Source organism: Orussus abietinus, unplaced genomic scaffold, assembly GCF_000612105.2.
Source record: "Orussus abietinus isolate OABI.00-Male unplaced genomic scaffold, Oabi_2.0 scaffold226, whole genome shotgun sequence".
Taxonomy (NCBI): Eukaryota; Metazoa; Arthropoda; class Insecta; order Hymenoptera; family Orussidae; genus Orussus; species Orussus abietinus.
Window position 1 is genome coordinate 34,757 of NW_019394497.1, and position 16,423 is coordinate 51,179.

The 16,423-nt window shown below is 39.7% G+C and overlaps 4 protein-coding genes across 5 annotated transcripts; 3 read left to right on the plus strand and 1 right to left on the minus strand.

Moving 5' to 3' along the window:
- Positions 1-415: 415 nt before the first annotated feature.
- LOC105698538 (COP9 signalosome complex subunit 4) lies at positions 416-3,190 on the plus strand. Its single transcript, XM_012422865.2, has 8 exons — positions 416-829; positions 898-977; positions 1,175-1,293; positions 1,359-1,495; positions 1,574-1,688; positions 1,757-1,946; positions 2,016-2,393; positions 2,501-3,190. The coding sequence occupies exons 1-8, from the start codon at positions 747-749 to the stop codon at positions 2,632-2,634; spliced, it is 1,236 nt and encodes a 411-aa protein (XP_012278288.1). The 5' UTR covers positions 416-746; the 3' UTR covers positions 2,635-3,190.
- On the minus strand, positions 3,182-7,593 carry LOC105698539 (voltage-dependent anion-selective channel). Its single transcript, XM_012422866.2, has 6 exons — positions 7,353-7,593; positions 5,930-6,252; positions 5,679-5,800; positions 5,228-5,336; positions 4,907-5,115; positions 3,182-4,330 (listed from the first exon to the last, which is right to left on the minus strand). The coding sequence occupies exons 2-6, from the start codon at positions 6,247-6,249 to the stop codon at positions 4,239-4,241; spliced, it is 852 nt and encodes a 283-aa protein (XP_012278289.1). The 5' UTR covers positions 6,250-6,252; positions 7,353-7,593; the 3' UTR covers positions 3,182-4,238.
- A 537-nt stretch (positions 7,594-8,130) lies between these two features.
- LOC105698476 lies at positions 8,131-13,782 on the plus strand. Its single transcript, XM_023432520.1, has 16 exons — positions 8,131-8,525; positions 8,619-8,689; positions 8,910-9,129; positions 9,198-9,448; positions 9,518-9,685; positions 9,881-10,107; positions 10,214-10,424; positions 10,510-10,655; positions 10,737-10,982; positions 11,486-11,576; positions 11,641-11,830; positions 12,047-12,274; positions 12,346-12,627; positions 12,689-12,976; positions 13,088-13,298; positions 13,378-13,782. Exons 1-16 carry the CDS (start codon positions 8,508-8,510, stop codon positions 13,635-13,637), a joined length of 3,108 nt encoding a protein of 1,035 aa, XP_023288288.1. The 5' UTR covers positions 8,131-8,507; the 3' UTR covers positions 13,638-13,782.
- A 266-nt stretch (positions 13,783-14,048) lies between these two features.
- Positions 14,049-16,321, plus strand: LOC105698525 (protein ALP1-like). Of its 2 annotated transcripts, XR_001103931.2 has the most exons (6): positions 14,049-14,166; positions 14,279-14,571; positions 14,652-15,009; positions 15,092-15,191; positions 15,260-16,185; positions 16,257-16,321. XR_001103931.2 is itself a non-coding variant. In XM_012422840.2 (5 exons), exons 1-5 carry the CDS (start codon positions 14,063-14,065, stop codon positions 15,761-15,763), a joined length of 1,359 nt encoding a protein of 452 aa, XP_012278263.1. In that variant the 5' UTR covers positions 14,049-14,062; the 3' UTR covers positions 15,764-16,321. The 2 variants fall into 2 exon arrangements, 1 of the variants encoding a protein (XP_012278263.1); XM_012422840.2 differs by having other exon boundaries at positions 15,260-16,321.
- The last annotated feature ends 102 nt before the right edge of the window (positions 16,322-16,423 follow it).

A 16,423-nucleotide genomic window follows, 5' to 3' on the forward strand; every position in this document is an offset into this window, starting at 1 on the left:
AAAATGAACAAAGCCCATCAATAGTGAGGGATAATATCTACAATTATCAGTAACATTATTTCACGAATAATTCTGCACAGGATCTAACGGAATGCCGAGTTCCTAATTGGCCAGATTTTGTCGAATATTTGGAAGTTCACTGCCCACGTTCCGAAATAGAATAAACAATTCACAATTTCAAAGATACATGTGTCTCCTTTTAATACATGGCAACGGAAAAGGAAGGAACGATGGAAGTGTTGCCGTGGAAATTCTAAAATATATCCGATATATTCAACGATATTATGTAGCGGGACAGTTGGCATGTCTCAAGAGTGGAGGATTTTTTTTCCATTAGGTGTCTCTCTCGCACTTGGGCTAGTTACACCTGCGAGAGAGATACCATGGTCTCTTGAGAGGACGGCGAGAGAACCGCATAGGTTAGCTCGGCATATCTGATTCTGTCGGCCACTTTCGATCATTTTCAAGCTCCATGTGCGAACCAAAGAGTATGGAAAGTCGCGCCGGATATTAATAGGTGAATTAGGTGCTACAGCGATGACTTTTGCATCCTCGAAAAGTCGGTATTGTCGTCCTTGTTTACCGGACAAACCGCTGCGTTGAGAAAGGAGATATTTTACTGACAGCGCCTTACTAGCGCTGACACGACCGAATCCATCGATGATTTTGAATCTCGACGGCTTTTGCTGACCTAATCACCACCGAAAACTTTTCCTGCTTTTTTTTTTGCAAAACACTCGGTAATAATGGTATTAACAGTGGCCTCTGTGCGCCAGCAACTTGCCAATTTAACCCGTTCTGGCGGCACTCATAAAGATCAAGCCGAAAGGTAATTGCAATAAATTTAGAAATAGCTATTATCCTTTGGAACGTTCTAATAAAGCTTATTGGTTGTAGGTATCGAACGATTTTGGATACCGTACTCGCGTCGGCAGGGGAGGAGCTTATCGATATCTTAAAAGTGTTCATCGAAGCAAGTACGTCACTTTTGCAGATACATTTCTTTATAATTCGCCTTGTAAAATCAAACCTTGTTCGATCGAGCCGTTACGTTATGTCATTGGTTAACAGTACTTCTAGTGAAAACACATTTCTTGGCATGAAAGTTGTACTTCGTTATTAGATATTTAATTCGTGGAGTTCGACGTATGAAAGTGATGATTATGTTTTATAGTTGTCAATGAGAATGTCAGTCTCGTTATATCCAGACAAGTTTTAACCGATGTCAGTAGCCGTTTGTTGATCCTGCCAGATGAAATTTCAAAAGCTGTTTCGCACTACACGTTAGACAAGGTAAATTGATTTTATATTCATATTTTACAGTATAACTTTTAAATGGTTTTTTTTCTTGTTTTCAGGTACAACCACGCGTTATTTCCTTTGAGGAACAAGTGGCTAGCATAAGACAACACTTAGCTGATATTTATGAACGTAACCAAAATTGGAGAGAAGCAGCTAACGTACTAGTTGGTATACCCTTGGAAACTGGACAGAAGTAAGTACGGTTTCATTAGGAATTGTAATGAATATCATATCTCAAACATAAAGCCTTAAAAATCAAAATTAATTTTAGGCAGTACACGGTGGACTATAAGCTTGAAACCTATCTTAAAATTGCACGGTTATACTTGGAAGATGACGATCCTGTACAAGCCGAAGCATTCATCAACAGAGCATCGCTGTTACAGGTTTTAACCGTTTCTTTAGTTACGCTTTGTATTAAAGTATTAAAGTCATTAAGTACAAACTTTTCCAGGCCGAGTCTAAAAATGTACAGCTTCAAGTTTATTATAAAGTCTGTTATGCACGAGTGTTGGACTATAGGAGAAAATTTATAGAAGCGGCTCAGAGATATAACGAGCTTTCATATAGATCTATTATTCATGAAGATGAACGAATGACAGCTCTAAGAAATGCATTAATATGCACCGTTTTGGCGTCTGCAGGTACACATCTTGACACATATAAAATAGTATTTAATACCTTATTAAATTAATTGATAACCTTGCATGCAGGTCAACAAAGAAGTCGTATGTTAGCAACTCTTTTCAAGGACGAGCGTTGCCAGCAACTTCCTGCCTATTCCATCCTGGAGAAAATGTATTTAGATCGAATCATTCGACGCTCCGAGCTGCAAGAGTTCGAAGCCCTTTTGCAGCCTCATCAAAAAGCGTGCACCATGGATGGGCTTGGATCAACGATTCTTGACCGTGCAATTATTGAACATAACTTATTGTCAGCTAGCAAATTGTACAACAATATCACATTTGAAGAGCTCGGTGCTCTGTTGGAAATACCACCGACCAAGGCTGAGAAAATCGCGAGTCAAATGATCACCGAAAGCCGCATGAATGGACACATTGATCAGATCGATTCCATTGTACACTTTGAAAGTAAGTATTGCTTTAGGACTCTCAAAACAAAAGGATTGAAATATACAACTTCCTTAGAATATGTCAATTCTAGCGATACACTTATAATCTTAAAAAAATTATTTCAGCTCGTGAAATTTTGCCTACGTGGGATAAACAAATCCAATCGCTTTGTTATCAAGTTAATCAGATCATTGAGAAGATTGCACAAACCGAGCCCGAATGGATCGCTAAAGTTATGGAGGATCAGATGGTGAATTAACATGCGGTTAAATTCGAGCAGAGCTTACTACTGTAATTATCGATACTTGAGATTTCAAGGATCGAAGAATATCAAAACCAATTACTTGGCCGACACAGTGGCTGAGATTACAAACTACGCTTCATGCTACACAGTGGAGAACGTGGCAGATGTTGAAACCATTTCTGGTTGTCTTGCAAATTAAATTGGATTCTCATGGACCGATATTTGGATAAATCGTAGTATCCAACAATGGACAGTTATTAAACAGTGTTACCAAATGTGGGAGTTCAAGAACACGAATATGTTTTCGTTAATCATACCGAGAGCACACGAGTCTGATAACTAATGTGACGTGCACTAGGTTGGTACCCGATGTTGCATCATATTGCAGTGAAATAAACGTAGTACTTATAAGATCGGTAAAAATTTATTCAGGTAATAAAGTATCTAAAATATTGCTAGTTTAAGAACTACTTGTATGCTACTCTCAAATTCATACGAAAACTATGGAAAAAAGAAAAAGTGAATGCCGTGGAATTCCTTTACGAATAAAGCACTACCACGCTTAACGTAACAATTGTGTGTCTCTCTTTATTTAAGCAACTATCCAAAAGCCACATGGTAGATACTACAAAGGTCAGTCTAAACATACAACTTGACAATGAATGTAATTGTTTCTTGTCCAGTCCCTAATCCTTAAGTTGAAAAGAGTATACTGTATCTATGGAATAAAGTATAGAACGAACCATAACCTGAAATTTGTACGCCAGTGTCTAGAGGTTCTTCGAGTGAAAGCAGTCACTAGTTAATAATAATATCGATAAGCTTCTGGGTACATCGTACCACTTTGCTACTGTTATCGATAGTGATTCAAAAGTGCAGTTTTGTGATCACATATATATACACAACTAAAGGTAACTCAAAAATGATAAATCAGTGGTTTTTCATTCCGTAGTTAAATCGAGCTTCCATCCACTTCTAGGGACTTCCCTTTAACATTCTGAACGATTCAAGTATTCATCGTAAGGAGGGCTGAAATTCACTTAGTTTTACATTAATTTGCGGAAATTATAAAAAATACTTCATCGGAGTATTTAACAAGTCACGTTGAGATCCATTAAGAACATTGCTTGTTCGCTTCTTTGGCAGCAGTGTCTTTTCCGTCAGTGAGTGGAAGCATTAACAACGTCAAGTAACTACATTTTGTTCATCGTTTTCTTTATTGGGGATCACTTTGAATACTGCTGTACTTTACTGAACGTGTATTTCTTTACTTTCTTCTCTAACTTCACAACTGGGATGTGACATGTCAACATCAGCGTTTCCCTATACCGCCGATGAGGCAAACAGTATCTCGAAAATAAAATTAAAATTAAAAACGAATCAGTACGGATTCTTTACACTCTCGTATATACTTCTTCCCTCGAACATAACCATGCGAGTTGTGAAAGTTATCGCCTTTCATTCTTCTTTTGCAAATAATTTAAAATAGAGCCATCCAATTTCAAGATAAATATGTCTACATAACGTTACAGGCGAATTTCAAGTTGAAGCATGTATTGCAGTGTTTCTTTCACGACATAAAAGTTATAAAGTAATCGTCGAAGTATCAGAAATGACAATTAGGCTTCGAGCTCTAATGCGAAACCCAACTTATGACCTCCAGAGCCGAAATTCTTCCCATCGATGTTCGTTGAAAGGGTTAAAGTAATTCCTATAATCAATGGGAAGTATTAGAAATGGTAATTACGTATCACTTAAGATAACAAACATATAGAGATCTTTTCCTTAAGCATTTAAGAAGCTTGTCTATCGATAAAATACTGCTGCATATTTAAACATAACCTCACAAATTAACATATTACCCCTTAAAGTTAATCTACTGCAGCTCATGGTTCATTATAGACCTAGCGGCATATTCTTAGTGGGGTAGGTCTTCTGCCAGGGGGTATGTCTACATTTAGAATGGCATATGCTACTCGTTATAAATAGCTGTGTTTTTATTATTTGTACCTTGCTCTTGGTACAACGAGTTTTGCATGCCTCAGACAAGGACAAATAACGACATATGTGTAACTTACACGGAATTTGCCAATATACAACAATCGCTTCAAATTTCTTTTTGTTACTGCAATTAACTTCTAGTGAATACCACGCTTTAGTGAGATCCATAGACAAGCATAACGTAACTTGACATTTTAATGTTTAACGAAAAGATCTAGATTCTCTCGTGAATAAAAAATGTACCAATGCACTTCTTATTACGTCAACATAATAAAGTCATACTGACCATTGCAGAGTTTCTGTTGATAACCCAAACCAACTTGTAATTGGGAATTAACCTTGGCTCTTAGACTTGAATCTTGATCAAGGTCGTATTTGGAGCCGAGTCCAAATTGTGTTACATTATTACTAGAATTCCATGCCAGATTGACCGCGCCTTCCAATCCGGGTTTCACCTTGTGATAAATGGACCCGCCAAACTCACAGCCATTTTCCCTAAAACCATCCAAGATAAAATATAGAACCGATTCCCTTCGCAATTCAAAAAGGAAAGAGAAAAAAAAAGAAAGGTCTTGATTCCTTGTCGATAAGTTGCAAGTTAACTTACACGGAAGTGTGAAGAGCAAAGTCGGATGCAGTGAATCCAAGAGCAAAGTTGTTCTTAGTGAGTTTACTTCTCTGAGAGTCAAAGGTTGCCTGGTAGCCAGCCAACCATCCTGAACATCAACAATAAACAATGATCAAAGCATTGTAATCCAATGCAGTAAACTCCTAATGTGTCATTATCTTACATTTTTCCTGAAACTTCTTGAAAATCGAGGACTAGGACAATCTCAGGATGGGAGGGAATGGAACAAAAATCTAGACACTGAGACGAATAGCTCCATAAGCATGAGACAACTACTGATTTCAGATTTTCTAAATAAAAGTGCTCTTTCAGGGTGATGTAAAAAAAATCGTAGAGAGTTGTATCAATTTCAGAGATAATATAGTCATTTACACGTGATGAAGAATTCCATTACGATGACGTAGGGAAAATAAAGAGCAACGTTACATACCCTGATATCCCACAACGGCGCTGGCATGAACCAAAGGACCAGTTGTGAGACTTAAGTCAAAATCGGCATTAGTGGACACGTGCTCATGTTTGTAAGTAGTTTTTAACTTCCCACTCTTACTACTGAAAACGGCAATAATAATTATGAATGAGACAGTGGATTAGATTTATTAATTGAAATTATGCCATATTCGAGTTTTGAAATCTTCACGCAATACAGACTGGATTAATTCAGTTACAACTCGTTCTTACCCAGTCTGAGGAGAAAATGTACAGCTATAACCAATGCTAAGTCCCTGAAGTAATTTGTCTGCGATGATTATTTCGCTACCAAGCGTATTGTCGGTGTTCCACTTCTCAGAGAAGGTAAGTCCATATTCCTTTATTTTATATTTTGTCTCAAGTGCACCGAACACCTTCCCTGAATCTTGGTTGGAAATTCCACCACTGTTAAACTCAACACCGGATGCATTTTTGGTTTTCACATCCAGTTTAAAAAGTCCAAAATGGTAGCCTTTAGAGAATACATCTCGGGCGCTCTTGCCTAAATCACCATATGTCGGAGGAGCCATTGCCTGTAGATAAGACAAATCAAAATGAAGTGACGAATTAAATCAAACCAATTTACATCGATAACGTACTTATTTCACCGTTGACTCTAAATCTTTAATTTCTCTTAAAATTGTAACTAAAACAGTGTTTAGCTTAAGCTACTAAATCCCTTGAAAGATAACTTTAATTTCGAAGTGTCACAAGCTGATATTGATCCATGCATTACGATACCACACCCGAAATGACCAAACCACACGCCAAGTCTGCCGAAGACTTAAAATCAGCTATTTCTTGAAAAACTCCTCGCTATAATTCATCCTAACCACCCTAATTCTCCCTCGATAGTACAAAATTACCCCGACTTCCCTGGAAGATTACATAAGACATACATAATCCATATTAATCTACGAATGGAAAAATTTCCAATTCTCACCCCCACGGTACCATTAATTAATGAAATAAAATCCATACAAGATCCAGAAACAAGTAGGTTCAAGTTAACGACCATTTTCAAAAGCTACCTAGGAACCTTGACCAAACATTATCGAACAAAGCACCGACACGGAGTGTGTAAAACCGAAGCATTAAAAGATCAATGCCCTTATTCCAGTGATCATTGGCTGCTAATTTTCCCTGGTACTATAACTGAAACAAAGAGCGCTGATCCGGGATCTGTGAATAAATATATCGGCATCATCCCCAGAAAACATGCGGCGTCCTTTCAGGGCGAAATCTCTCAGTACCTTGCCCTAATAATTCACCTCAACGATACCAATTTGCCGCAGCGGTGCGAAGCGGTATTGACCTGTCCGAGGTGTTACATAAGGCGTAATTCCTTCTCGTGAATTTTCCGACTAACCTGCATGCGAGAGTCGTTTATAAACCCGCGAGATACAACCATTAATTCGAGTCCGATCAAATTGACATCAAGGAACGGTCCATAAAATCGATGTTTCTCTCCCAGGGAGAATTTCCGACGAGGTCGTCGGCGACATAGCCGCCGCGAAGACCGGCTTCGACATCGACCTTTTGCCCTCGAATAAACGCGATTTTCGACAAACTCGCCTCTCCTCGCGGGGCCAGAGGACGAAAAATCGTTTCAGGGAGTTAATTTCCTACTTACGTGTGTCTTTGAGCGAGGAGATCACCAAAGAATTGCCAACTCCGCGGAAGAACGACGCGTGCGACGATGTGCGAGAGCGAACGGTGATCGCGACGAGTTGCGGCTCACTGCGCATGCGCACCCATCCGTGCAAGACCGTCTCCGGGCAAAGGTTAAAATTGCAGATTTCCTCAAATTGTACGTGAAATTCGGGTACTTAGGGAGCGGCAGCCATTTTTCCGCTCGTTTTAAGCCTACGGGAGATTTAATCGGTTTTTTTAAACCGGTCACCGTGATTTACGTAACCTCGAAGAAGACCACCACCGTAGGCGTGGAAGGCATCATGGCTTCCGTTCCGAGGGAGAATTTTCCTAGACTTCGAATTACGCCCATAAAAAGCCATAAACCGAGTCTAGAAATTAGCGGAATTTTCTGTGAGGTATTATTCAATATTATTCCGTAACTTTTATTTCTCTTTTGTTTCAGACGTGCGGAGAATATTCAAATCGACTACGCGAGTCATACGAATGCGCGAGGTTATGTTCAAATTTCGAACGAGCCCTTGGAGGGACCCCACGTGAACATTCACCTATGTTTAAATAATGAAGAATTAATTTAACGTTGTAATAGATCCTGAGATCTCGAAAAAGGACCAGTGATCTATTCCATTAATCGCAACATTTTCGTTAGTTTAGTTAATTTAATGTCATACGCTCACACTATTTTATAGCGACTGTAATGAATTGGAAATCTTTCAAATAAAGTGTTTGTCGAGCTGTGGTTGTGAATTATTATATTTATTATATTATATTCTTTGCGCGTCTTTTTCTCGCTGTAAGGAATGGGATGGTGACAGAAAAGGGGTTTTTGGAAGCTTCTGTACGTTTCGAGATCCAAAAATACATGACCAGTCCCCACCCTAAAGAACGAGAATGTCTTATACACCTCGAAGACGGACCTGTGGATCTCTCTGGCAAAGTCTAGATTGTGCCTTTGGCAGAAGATCCGCTGGTATTTTTGTTAAGACGAATATATAAAGGGAACCGAGGACTCGCTAGGCGATTGATCGAAGCCAGCGGACGCGCTCGGTATTAACTTAACAATCGATTGACAACGAAGAAAACGATCAATTAACAACGAAGAAAGCATTCGGAAGCTCGTCGGTTCACCGCCAATATGACGGATCTAAGTTCAGTGAGTGTCATTGTCGGTTCAACAGATACATCGTCACTTGATTAAACATTTTCATAATCACAACGCATTCTAATCTACCATAATTACATGCAGCAAAGTGCAGCAGAAGTGGAGGGTCGGTCCACCGAGACATATAAGGTCGTTCAAAGTGACAAAGTCGGAAGGTGAGCGAAAACGTGACAAGTATTACAACGTTTCACGATTGACCATTCTTAACCTATAAATATCCTCTTAACGTTTCTCAGTACTCTGCAATTTTAACAATAAAAGCGAACTCTACAAAACTCAGATTAATCGCATGATATATCCTGGGATTTCTTGTCGAGAATGGAAACAGGTAAGAATGATTTGCCAATTACAGGTAAAGATTATTCATGTTTTCAGGTATCTCGTAGCGAACAAGGATTTAGAGCCTGGTGAAGAGATTTTGACTGAAGTGCCTTTTGTCGTGGGACCAAAAGCGTTTTCTTATCCACTGTGTCTTTCCTGTTACACCCCATGGCCACCGTCGCCGGATAATCGACCTCTTTGCACGAAATGCAGCTGGCCAGTTTGTGGTCCTGAATGCGAAAATGCACCTCAACATAAAGATTTCGAGTGCAAGGTGAATTAAAATAAATATTGCCTAAAAGTAGGAATAACGCAAACGACTGTACGCAATGTCTTTTCCAGGTTTTTGTAGAAGCTGCCGAGAAGTTCAACGTGGAGGCGGCTCTTCGGGAAGATCTAGAAAACGGCGTCCCACAATTGGAGTGCGTTACGCCTCTCAGATTATTATTAACATCCGAAAGTGACAAGGATAGATGGCTCAAGGAAGTTAAAAGTATGGAGGCGCACAATCAGCAGCGGTCTGGAAAAACTCAGTGGAAAACCGACCACGTCAACATTGTGGAGTACTTGAGAAAACGACTAAAACTTGATAGGTAAGACTTCTCGCATTTTTCTTTAAATTATCATTTTCAGAGATAACTAAATGCACATTGTTCGCATAGATTCTCGGAGGAGGAAATTCAGACAGCTTGTGGAATACTGGAAATTAACTCCCACGAAATTAGGGTTCCTGATGGATACAGTGCGAGGGCTCTTTATCCCTTGGTTGCCTTGATGAACCATTCGTGTGTCACAAACACGATACACAGTATTTCTCCAAGTAATTACAAGTAAGAGCGATGTACTATTTTTCTTAAGCTCGATTATACCACGAGATACGCGTTTTAAATATAATAGTCTCGCCCTAGCTTTTTTCTCGAGGTATAGTACGTCATCAAGCGATACGTGGTACAAGAAGTTGCGGAAAGAATGCAAAATATAACGAAATGAATCCTGGGACTAATTGTGCGGCTCCACATTCGCAGAGTGCAATTAAGGACGACCGTGAAGGTTCCCAAAGGTAGCCAGCTGTATGGAAGTTACACCCACGCCCTTCTTCCAACGCTATTGCGGAGGGAAAACCTTCTGGAGGGGAAACACTTTTCTTGTGCCTGCTCGAGATGTTCCGATCCCACGGAGCTGGGAACCCATCTATCATCGTTAAAATGCAACAAGTGCGACAACGGACTCGTCTTGCCTCTGGACTCGTTAGGTGGATTGTCAATCTTCTCTCTAGAATCCTTGAAACCTGTCGACGCCACCTTTAAGACCGCACAAGATAAACAAATGCGTACTCACCCGGGTGTTCTTATTTTCAGACGCCGAGAGTCCGTGGAAATGCACGCATTGCGAGTTCTCGACTAACGGACAGGCTGTTCGCAAAGTGTTCCAGATTATTCAAGCCGAGGTCGAGGCCGTCGAAGGGATTTCTGGAGACGAGGGTGCCGAAGCCGTCCAACAACGGGAGAACGTGATTAAAAAGTACCATTCGGTCTTGCACCCCCGACATGCTTTCCTTACCATGTTAAAGTACGTCTTCCTTTTCTTTTCTTTTCCTAAAAGGAAACTCTTATTACATTCTAGACCTTCGCATTGAAGTAAGCATATTTTTCAGGCTTTCCTTGACTCAGATGTATGGACGTGTCGACGAGTACGCTCTGGATGATTTACCAATTGTTGTGCTGGAACACAAAGTTGAGATGTGTCGACAAGTGCTTCAAGTTCTGGACGTTATCGAACCAGGCTACTCTCGTGAAAGAGGTAGCTTCCTGAAACAGTTGGAGTAGAATTTATTCTCCGGCATTTATGCGATGTGTTTATATTCTGTATTCTTTCCCCCAGGTATTACGCTTTACGAGTTGCATGCCCCACTTATCTTCATTGCCAAGGATCTCTGGAGTGCCGGATCGATCGACGATGTCACCTTGAAGTCGAAAATGACCGAAGCTGCGAGAGTTTTAAAAGAAGCAGCTCAAATTCTGAGTCTGGAGCCTCCAGATACGCCAGAGGGTCAACTTGGAATAGCTGCCACTCAAGCTTTGACACAACTTCAAGAATCCATCGAAACTCTTCCCTCAGCTGGCGATAAATAATTTTCTTCTTCTAACAAAACTTCATATATTCACATCTCGCTTCTACAAAAATCCTGATTCGTAAGAAGCTTTTTGTAACACTTGCCATGGAAATAAATGATTTACTCAACAACCGGAGATTTTTCCTGTACCTGCATAATGTATAAGGTACCTATAACAGGGCGAATAAAATAAAGTATTAATTATTGCAAGCTCCTTGTCGATATTTCAATTAGAAATATTTATCGGGGTTGCATGTGTACGAGGATTCTAAGTGAAAGAGGGATCGATCAAGTGGCGGTACTTACATTTCTAATTTTATATCTAACTTAACGGCTTGCTGCATGCACAAGAAGTTCCACATTGGGACCCGATTTCTATAAATATCCTAGGCGAGTTTATACAACTTGATTGCAGTTCTTGCAACCCTGCCGCTATAAAGTGGAGAGGAAAATGACGCGTCGGGTGAAATATAGTGGAATTTTTTTTTAAGGCCCTAATTAAGTTTCATTATAAAAGGAAATACTCAAATAATGATCAGCGAAGACCCGAAGGATATCGCAGCGATCTCGCCGAAGTACGAAATCGCTCATTCCGACAAACTTGGAAGGTAAGTGTCACGATAGTACTTTACAAAATTGAATTTACGTCCAAATTTATGCACGACAATTTAGATACTTCATAGCGGCAAGAAATCTCGCCGCAGGAGAAGTTATTTTAAGGGAAGAACCAGCAGCGGTTGGACCTGCGGTTTTTAATAAAAATTTAATCTGCTTCGGTTGCCTACGATCCCTGCAGCACATTAAAGTTCCTTACACGTGTTCGAAGTGCAATGTCGCATCATTATGCGGTCCTAATTGCGAGGCAAGTTGAAGTAAATTTCGTTGAAAAGAAATTCCCCAGCTCCACACTTATGAAAACTTCAGAGTACCTTAAAAGTAAAAGAAACGGTATCGTTAATAAAATAGAAGACCATATTTAGCGGCAACACGTCACACCTCAGACATGCTTTAGTGCTTGTTCCACAATTAAAATACTTACTGGAACGTGTAATGAAAAATCTCGGTGCTTTAATTACAGTCACGCACGGGTCATCACACTCTGGAGGAATGCGAGGCCTTAAGGAGCAATAAAAACCTTTCCTCGAATGATGTTTCCGCTATTCTGCAGGTTTTGCTACCTCTTAGAATTGTGTTCCTCAGCAGAAGAAATACACCGTCTTGGGGGAGAATTAATTCCATGGAAGCTCACCTCGAGGAAAGAAGAGGAACTGCGGTTTGGGAAGACCGAGAAATTAACATTATCTCCGTACGATTCGTAGTAACTTCCCATTAATTACCTCGCATTTACTTGTCTATCAAGAATGTCGTATTCTGCAGATTCTTCGAAAACTTCAACTGATCTCACCCGACGAGGACGATTCAGAATTCTTGCAGAGGATTTGTGGAATCTTGGACGTCAACACTTTCGAAGTTCGACCTCCTGGAAGTTCGGATGAATCTTTGTTACGTGGATTATATGCAAATGCAGCGTTGATAGCGCATTCGTGTTTAGGGAATACTCATCTTACAGTTGACGATTCGTTTTACCTCACAGTCTATGCCAGCACATCAATCTCCAAGGGAGAAATTATTTTCTTCAATTACACCTCGTCCCTGTTGGTTCGTTTGGAATGAACTTAAACATGATTTCTGAATGAAGTGACTTTCTGCCAATTTTCAGGGAACCATCGAGAGGAGAGAACACTTGAAAGAAGGAAAATACTTTGAATGCAAATGTTTGATGTGCGAAGACCCTTGTCAACTCGGATCTCATATGAGTTCCCTGATATGTCCAAGATGCAAAGTCGGTTTTGTGACAATGAAATTACCAATGGCTACTGTGCCATGTGGTAAAAAAAATGAATGGCAGTGCCAGAGCTGCAAAAGATTATTTAGCGATCGCCTAATTAGATCTGCTTTAGACTTAGCTCGTCCTCTTGTCGCCGACACTGAAGACTGTAATTTTAAGGTTAGTTAAATACTACAAATTACTCGTTTTAATTTCATGACAATTCTTCTATTAAAAGAAATAAATGTACACTCGAAGGAAGGAGGGCTCACCCTTTTTATGTGATTTCAGGAATTAGAAGTCAGATTAGCCGACTTGTCCAGGACATTTCATGGGAACCATTATCTCATGCTAATGTTGAAGCAAAAGTTGCAGGTTCTTTATCTTCAACAAATTGTGTCTTTGAATCAAGAAAGAGAAATCCTAGAGAGGACGTCACGCTTGTGCCAGGATTTGCTTGATGTCTTGAACATCGTCGAGCCTGGAATATCACGACTAAAGGGTGATCATTATTTCGTTAAAATTAAAAACATTCTATGTGGTGTATTAAATCATACATTTACTTTTCATCATTTTACCAGGAATTACTCTGTACGAGATACACATACCTCAAGCGATTTTAGCAGATCTTGATTACGCCGATCAAGTGATCTCTTTGGAGGAATTAATCGATCGTCTTGAAGAAGCCAAATTAACACTTAAAAAAGCGCTGAGTATGTTGCTCTTGGAGCCGAGCACAACTCCGGAAGGTCAACTTGCAAAGCAGGCTTTAGGAGAATTAAAGACCCTGTCGCAGAAAATAGACGATATTAAATCCTTACCGCCTGAGAAAAATAAGTGACATTTCTCTAAATCAAAAGAACGTGGTTCAATGTTGTGTTTTAAAATTCGAATTATATTCGAACTTTCAAATTCTCCCGCCAATGAGGGCCGTCAGTCCTCGTGCTGATTTCGATTTCCATTTTTGAAATACAGTGCATTGTTACAACGGACGAATTTGTGTTCTGAATGTCGCTTTTTACATTTAGGATATCGTAAATAAATTTCAGAGTTTTCTGATTTGTTTTTTTTTTCAAATCTGTTGGGTTTCTTTGTGTTGCCTGTATGAATACAAAATGGCGACTTCCCTGAACCGCCAACCAGAGATGAGTTGGGAGATTGCTCACGGGCTGTGTCACGCGATCACGTTTTGTGCTGCCCTCAGTGGAGAATGCCGACGGTTCGTGCACCTGCCACCTGACTCCCTACTCATTTCTGATATCAAGAATGGAAAATGTTGTGAATGGTTATTTGACGATTGTTCAAGAAATTGATAATGGTTTAGCGAAAGCGTCCAAGCAATTTACAGCAACGATGATTGGATCGGAGAAGTAAGTTGGAGATACGCATTTCTGATGGTTTCAATGCTTGAAATATGTAAACAACTGAAATAAACATAACCTCTCGCTGGAATTATTAGCTTATATTTTCTAAATATTCTAGGATTCGACGGAACACGCAGAAGCACTCTGCAAGGGCAGCTGCGATGCTTTTGCAAAAGCAAAGACAACTGAAACAGAAACAAAGCAATGGTAGATCTGTGAAGATAATGCCACCGTTGTCCGTAGAAAATTGGTGGGAAATATTTGTTCAAGAACGTTACCCAGATGAGAGGTGCATCGAGTGTTTCAAGTGTTCACGTAAAACTTATATATATCTTACTAAGATTCTGCGTCCACATATAAGGCCAAAGGTTGGAGTGATTCCACAATTGGCTGCACTCAACATGTTGAAAGGTATAAAGAATTTTACAAATACTTTTCATAAATGGCGTATCTGTTTTCATGCTAAATATACAGGAGCAATCCATTTGTAGGGGTTAGCGTGGAGAAGCAAGTTGCCGTTATGCTTTTTAAGATGGCAAGGAACTCCGATTATGCAGTGGTTTCGGGCATGTTTGGTATCCACAAATCGACGGTGCATAAGGTTTTCCACAAAGCTATTAAAGGCATAAACACCCACGTTTTAAGGAAAATCATTAATATGCCGAAAGAAGAAGAGCTACAAAAAATAACGCAAGAGTTTGAGCAGAGACATAGAATTCCTCAAATTATCGGGACTATCGATTCGATCCATATACCTATTTGTCCACCTGCAGCAATGGTAGATAAATTTACCAATTCCAAGCAGTATTCGTCATTTGTTCTACAAGCAGTAGTAGATTCAACGTCCTGGTAAAACATTCAATTATTACTGTAAAATAGATTTAAAGAAAGGTGTTCTTTTTCCTTGACAATTTGTGTTATATTCTTTCAGTTTTCGAGATATTAGCATAAGGCATCCTGGCAGTATTGACGACTCTCTCGTTTTAGAAGATTCAAATATCTTCAAATTTGCGGATCGTGTAATACCACCGGTAAATGTTAACTTGTTAAGATTATTATAATGTACTGGATGTTGATCTTAATAAAAATATTTTTACAGACAACCAGAAACGTGAACGGTGTGGATGTTCCATATAAGATCATAGGATCTATAAATTACCCTCTACTATGGTGGCTTTTAACGGGGTACGACATACCGACGACTCAAAGTGAACTGCTGTTCAATGAGTACATGCAGAAGATAAATGACTACGTGCAAGTGGCTTTCGATCGGTTAAGAGCTAGATTTATAATTCTCAGTCAGTCAATTGACGTTAGTTTTAAATTAGCGCCACAAATTATAGCTGCGTGCTGTGCAGTTCATAACATCTGTGAAAGGCACGAAGACCTTTTTATAGAGGACTGGTTAAACGAGGCCAAATTATTTGCTGAAAAATTCCCTCAGCCAGACAGAGAAAAAGAGATAAAAGACTTCGAATCTCCTATCATGGCACACCGTGACGCGTTAAAAGACTATTTTGAAACGCAACTCCTTCTAGAGAATGCATCGTATGGGTACGTCGATAACGAGAACATTGACTTATTAACCGAGCAAATCGAGTAACTTACTCCGTATGGTGAAATATGAAATATTTCAAGCTGTGCAAAGCGGTGCAGTCTCGTTTATTATTTTAACTTATAAAAATCCTAATTTACTGTTACCTAAATTTTAATTCTCTACTCTTAACCTCGTACATAGCTAAGAGACCTAGAATTACAATCGACATAACCGAGATCCAGAAAACGTGTTAGCGGTTTTTAATTCCTTCGGCTCACGTCGAAACAATGTAAATACTTAAAAGTAATTTATACAAGGGCATCATCCATCTTCATTAACTCTGCAATAAAAGAAACGCATCCAAGTGACACCCTGCAAGGATTTTGTGCACCATGATGTACGAACCACAGTGTTGCAAGTGACCGTTGGTGTAAAGTGTCATAAAAAATATAAAGTGAGCCTCGGGTGGTGCTTTAATGGGCTTCGGTGTAAGTAAGTAGAGATCGATGATCCCAGTTTATTAACCTAATTATTTGTCGTATGTTAATTTATTTAACAGGGCCGTTGCCGCGAAAATCCCGAGAGTGTATCTGTACCTGCCTCGTTAACGTCACTATCTCGCAGGTCGCGAGCACTCGCCGACAGGTGTACACAACGCAAAGGTATTGCGCGTACTCTTGCATGTGAGGACCTTGACAAATACACGGGTACCGAAGCGGTAACCAG

What these genes read in the sequence shown, in the direction of transcription:
- LOC105698538 (XM_012422865.2), top strand. Translation starts at nt 747, where the DNA reads ATGGTATTAACAGTGGCCTCTGTGCGCCAGCAACTTGCCAATTTAACC. An exon ending in CGCACTACACGTTAGACAAG is followed by an intron (nt 1,294 to 1,358) that starts GTAAATTGATTT and finishes TCTTGTTTTCAG; the next exon opens with GTACAACCACGCGTTATTTC. An exon ending in ACAGAGCATCGCTGTTACAG is followed by an intron (nt 1,689 to 1,756) that starts GTTTTAACCGTT and finishes AAACTTTTCCAG; the next exon opens with GCCGAGTCTAAAAATGTACA.
- LOC105698539 (XM_012422866.2), bottom strand. Translation starts at nt 6,249, where the DNA reads ATGGCTCCTCCGACATATGGTGATTTAGGCAAGAGCGCCCGAGATGTA. An exon ending in ACATTTTCTCCTCAGACTGG is followed by an intron (nt 5,801 to 5,929) that starts GTAAGAACGAGT and finishes TGCCGTTTTCAG; the next exon opens with TAGTAAGAGTGGGAAGTTAA. An exon ending in TCAACAGAAACTCTGCAATG is followed by an intron (nt 4,331 to 4,906) that starts GTCAGTATGACT and finishes CATTGATTATAG; the next exon opens with GAATTACTTTAACCCTTTCA.
- LOC105698476 (XM_023432520.1), top strand. An exon ending in CATTCCGACAAACTTGGAAG is followed by an intron (nt 11,577 to 11,640) that starts GTAAGTGTCACG and finishes ACGACAATTTAG; the next exon opens with ATACTTCATAGCGGCAAGAA. An exon ending in ATTACACCTCGTCCCTGTTG is followed by an intron (nt 12,628 to 12,688) that starts GTTCGTTTGGAA and finishes GCCAATTTTCAG; the next exon opens with GGAACCATCGAGAGGAGAGA.
- LOC105698525 (XM_012422840.2), top strand. Translation starts at nt 14,063, where the DNA reads ATGGAAAATGTTGTGAATGGTTATTTGACGATTGTTCAAGAAATTGAT. An exon ending in ACGATGATTGGATCGGAGAA is followed by an intron (nt 14,167 to 14,278) that starts GTAAGTTGGAGA and finishes TAAATATTCTAG; the next exon opens with GATTCGACGGAACACGCAGA. An exon ending in TGCACTCAACATGTTGAAAG is followed by an intron (nt 14,572 to 14,651) that starts GTATAAAGAATT and finishes ATCCATTTGTAG; the next exon opens with GGGTTAGCGTGGAGAAGCAA.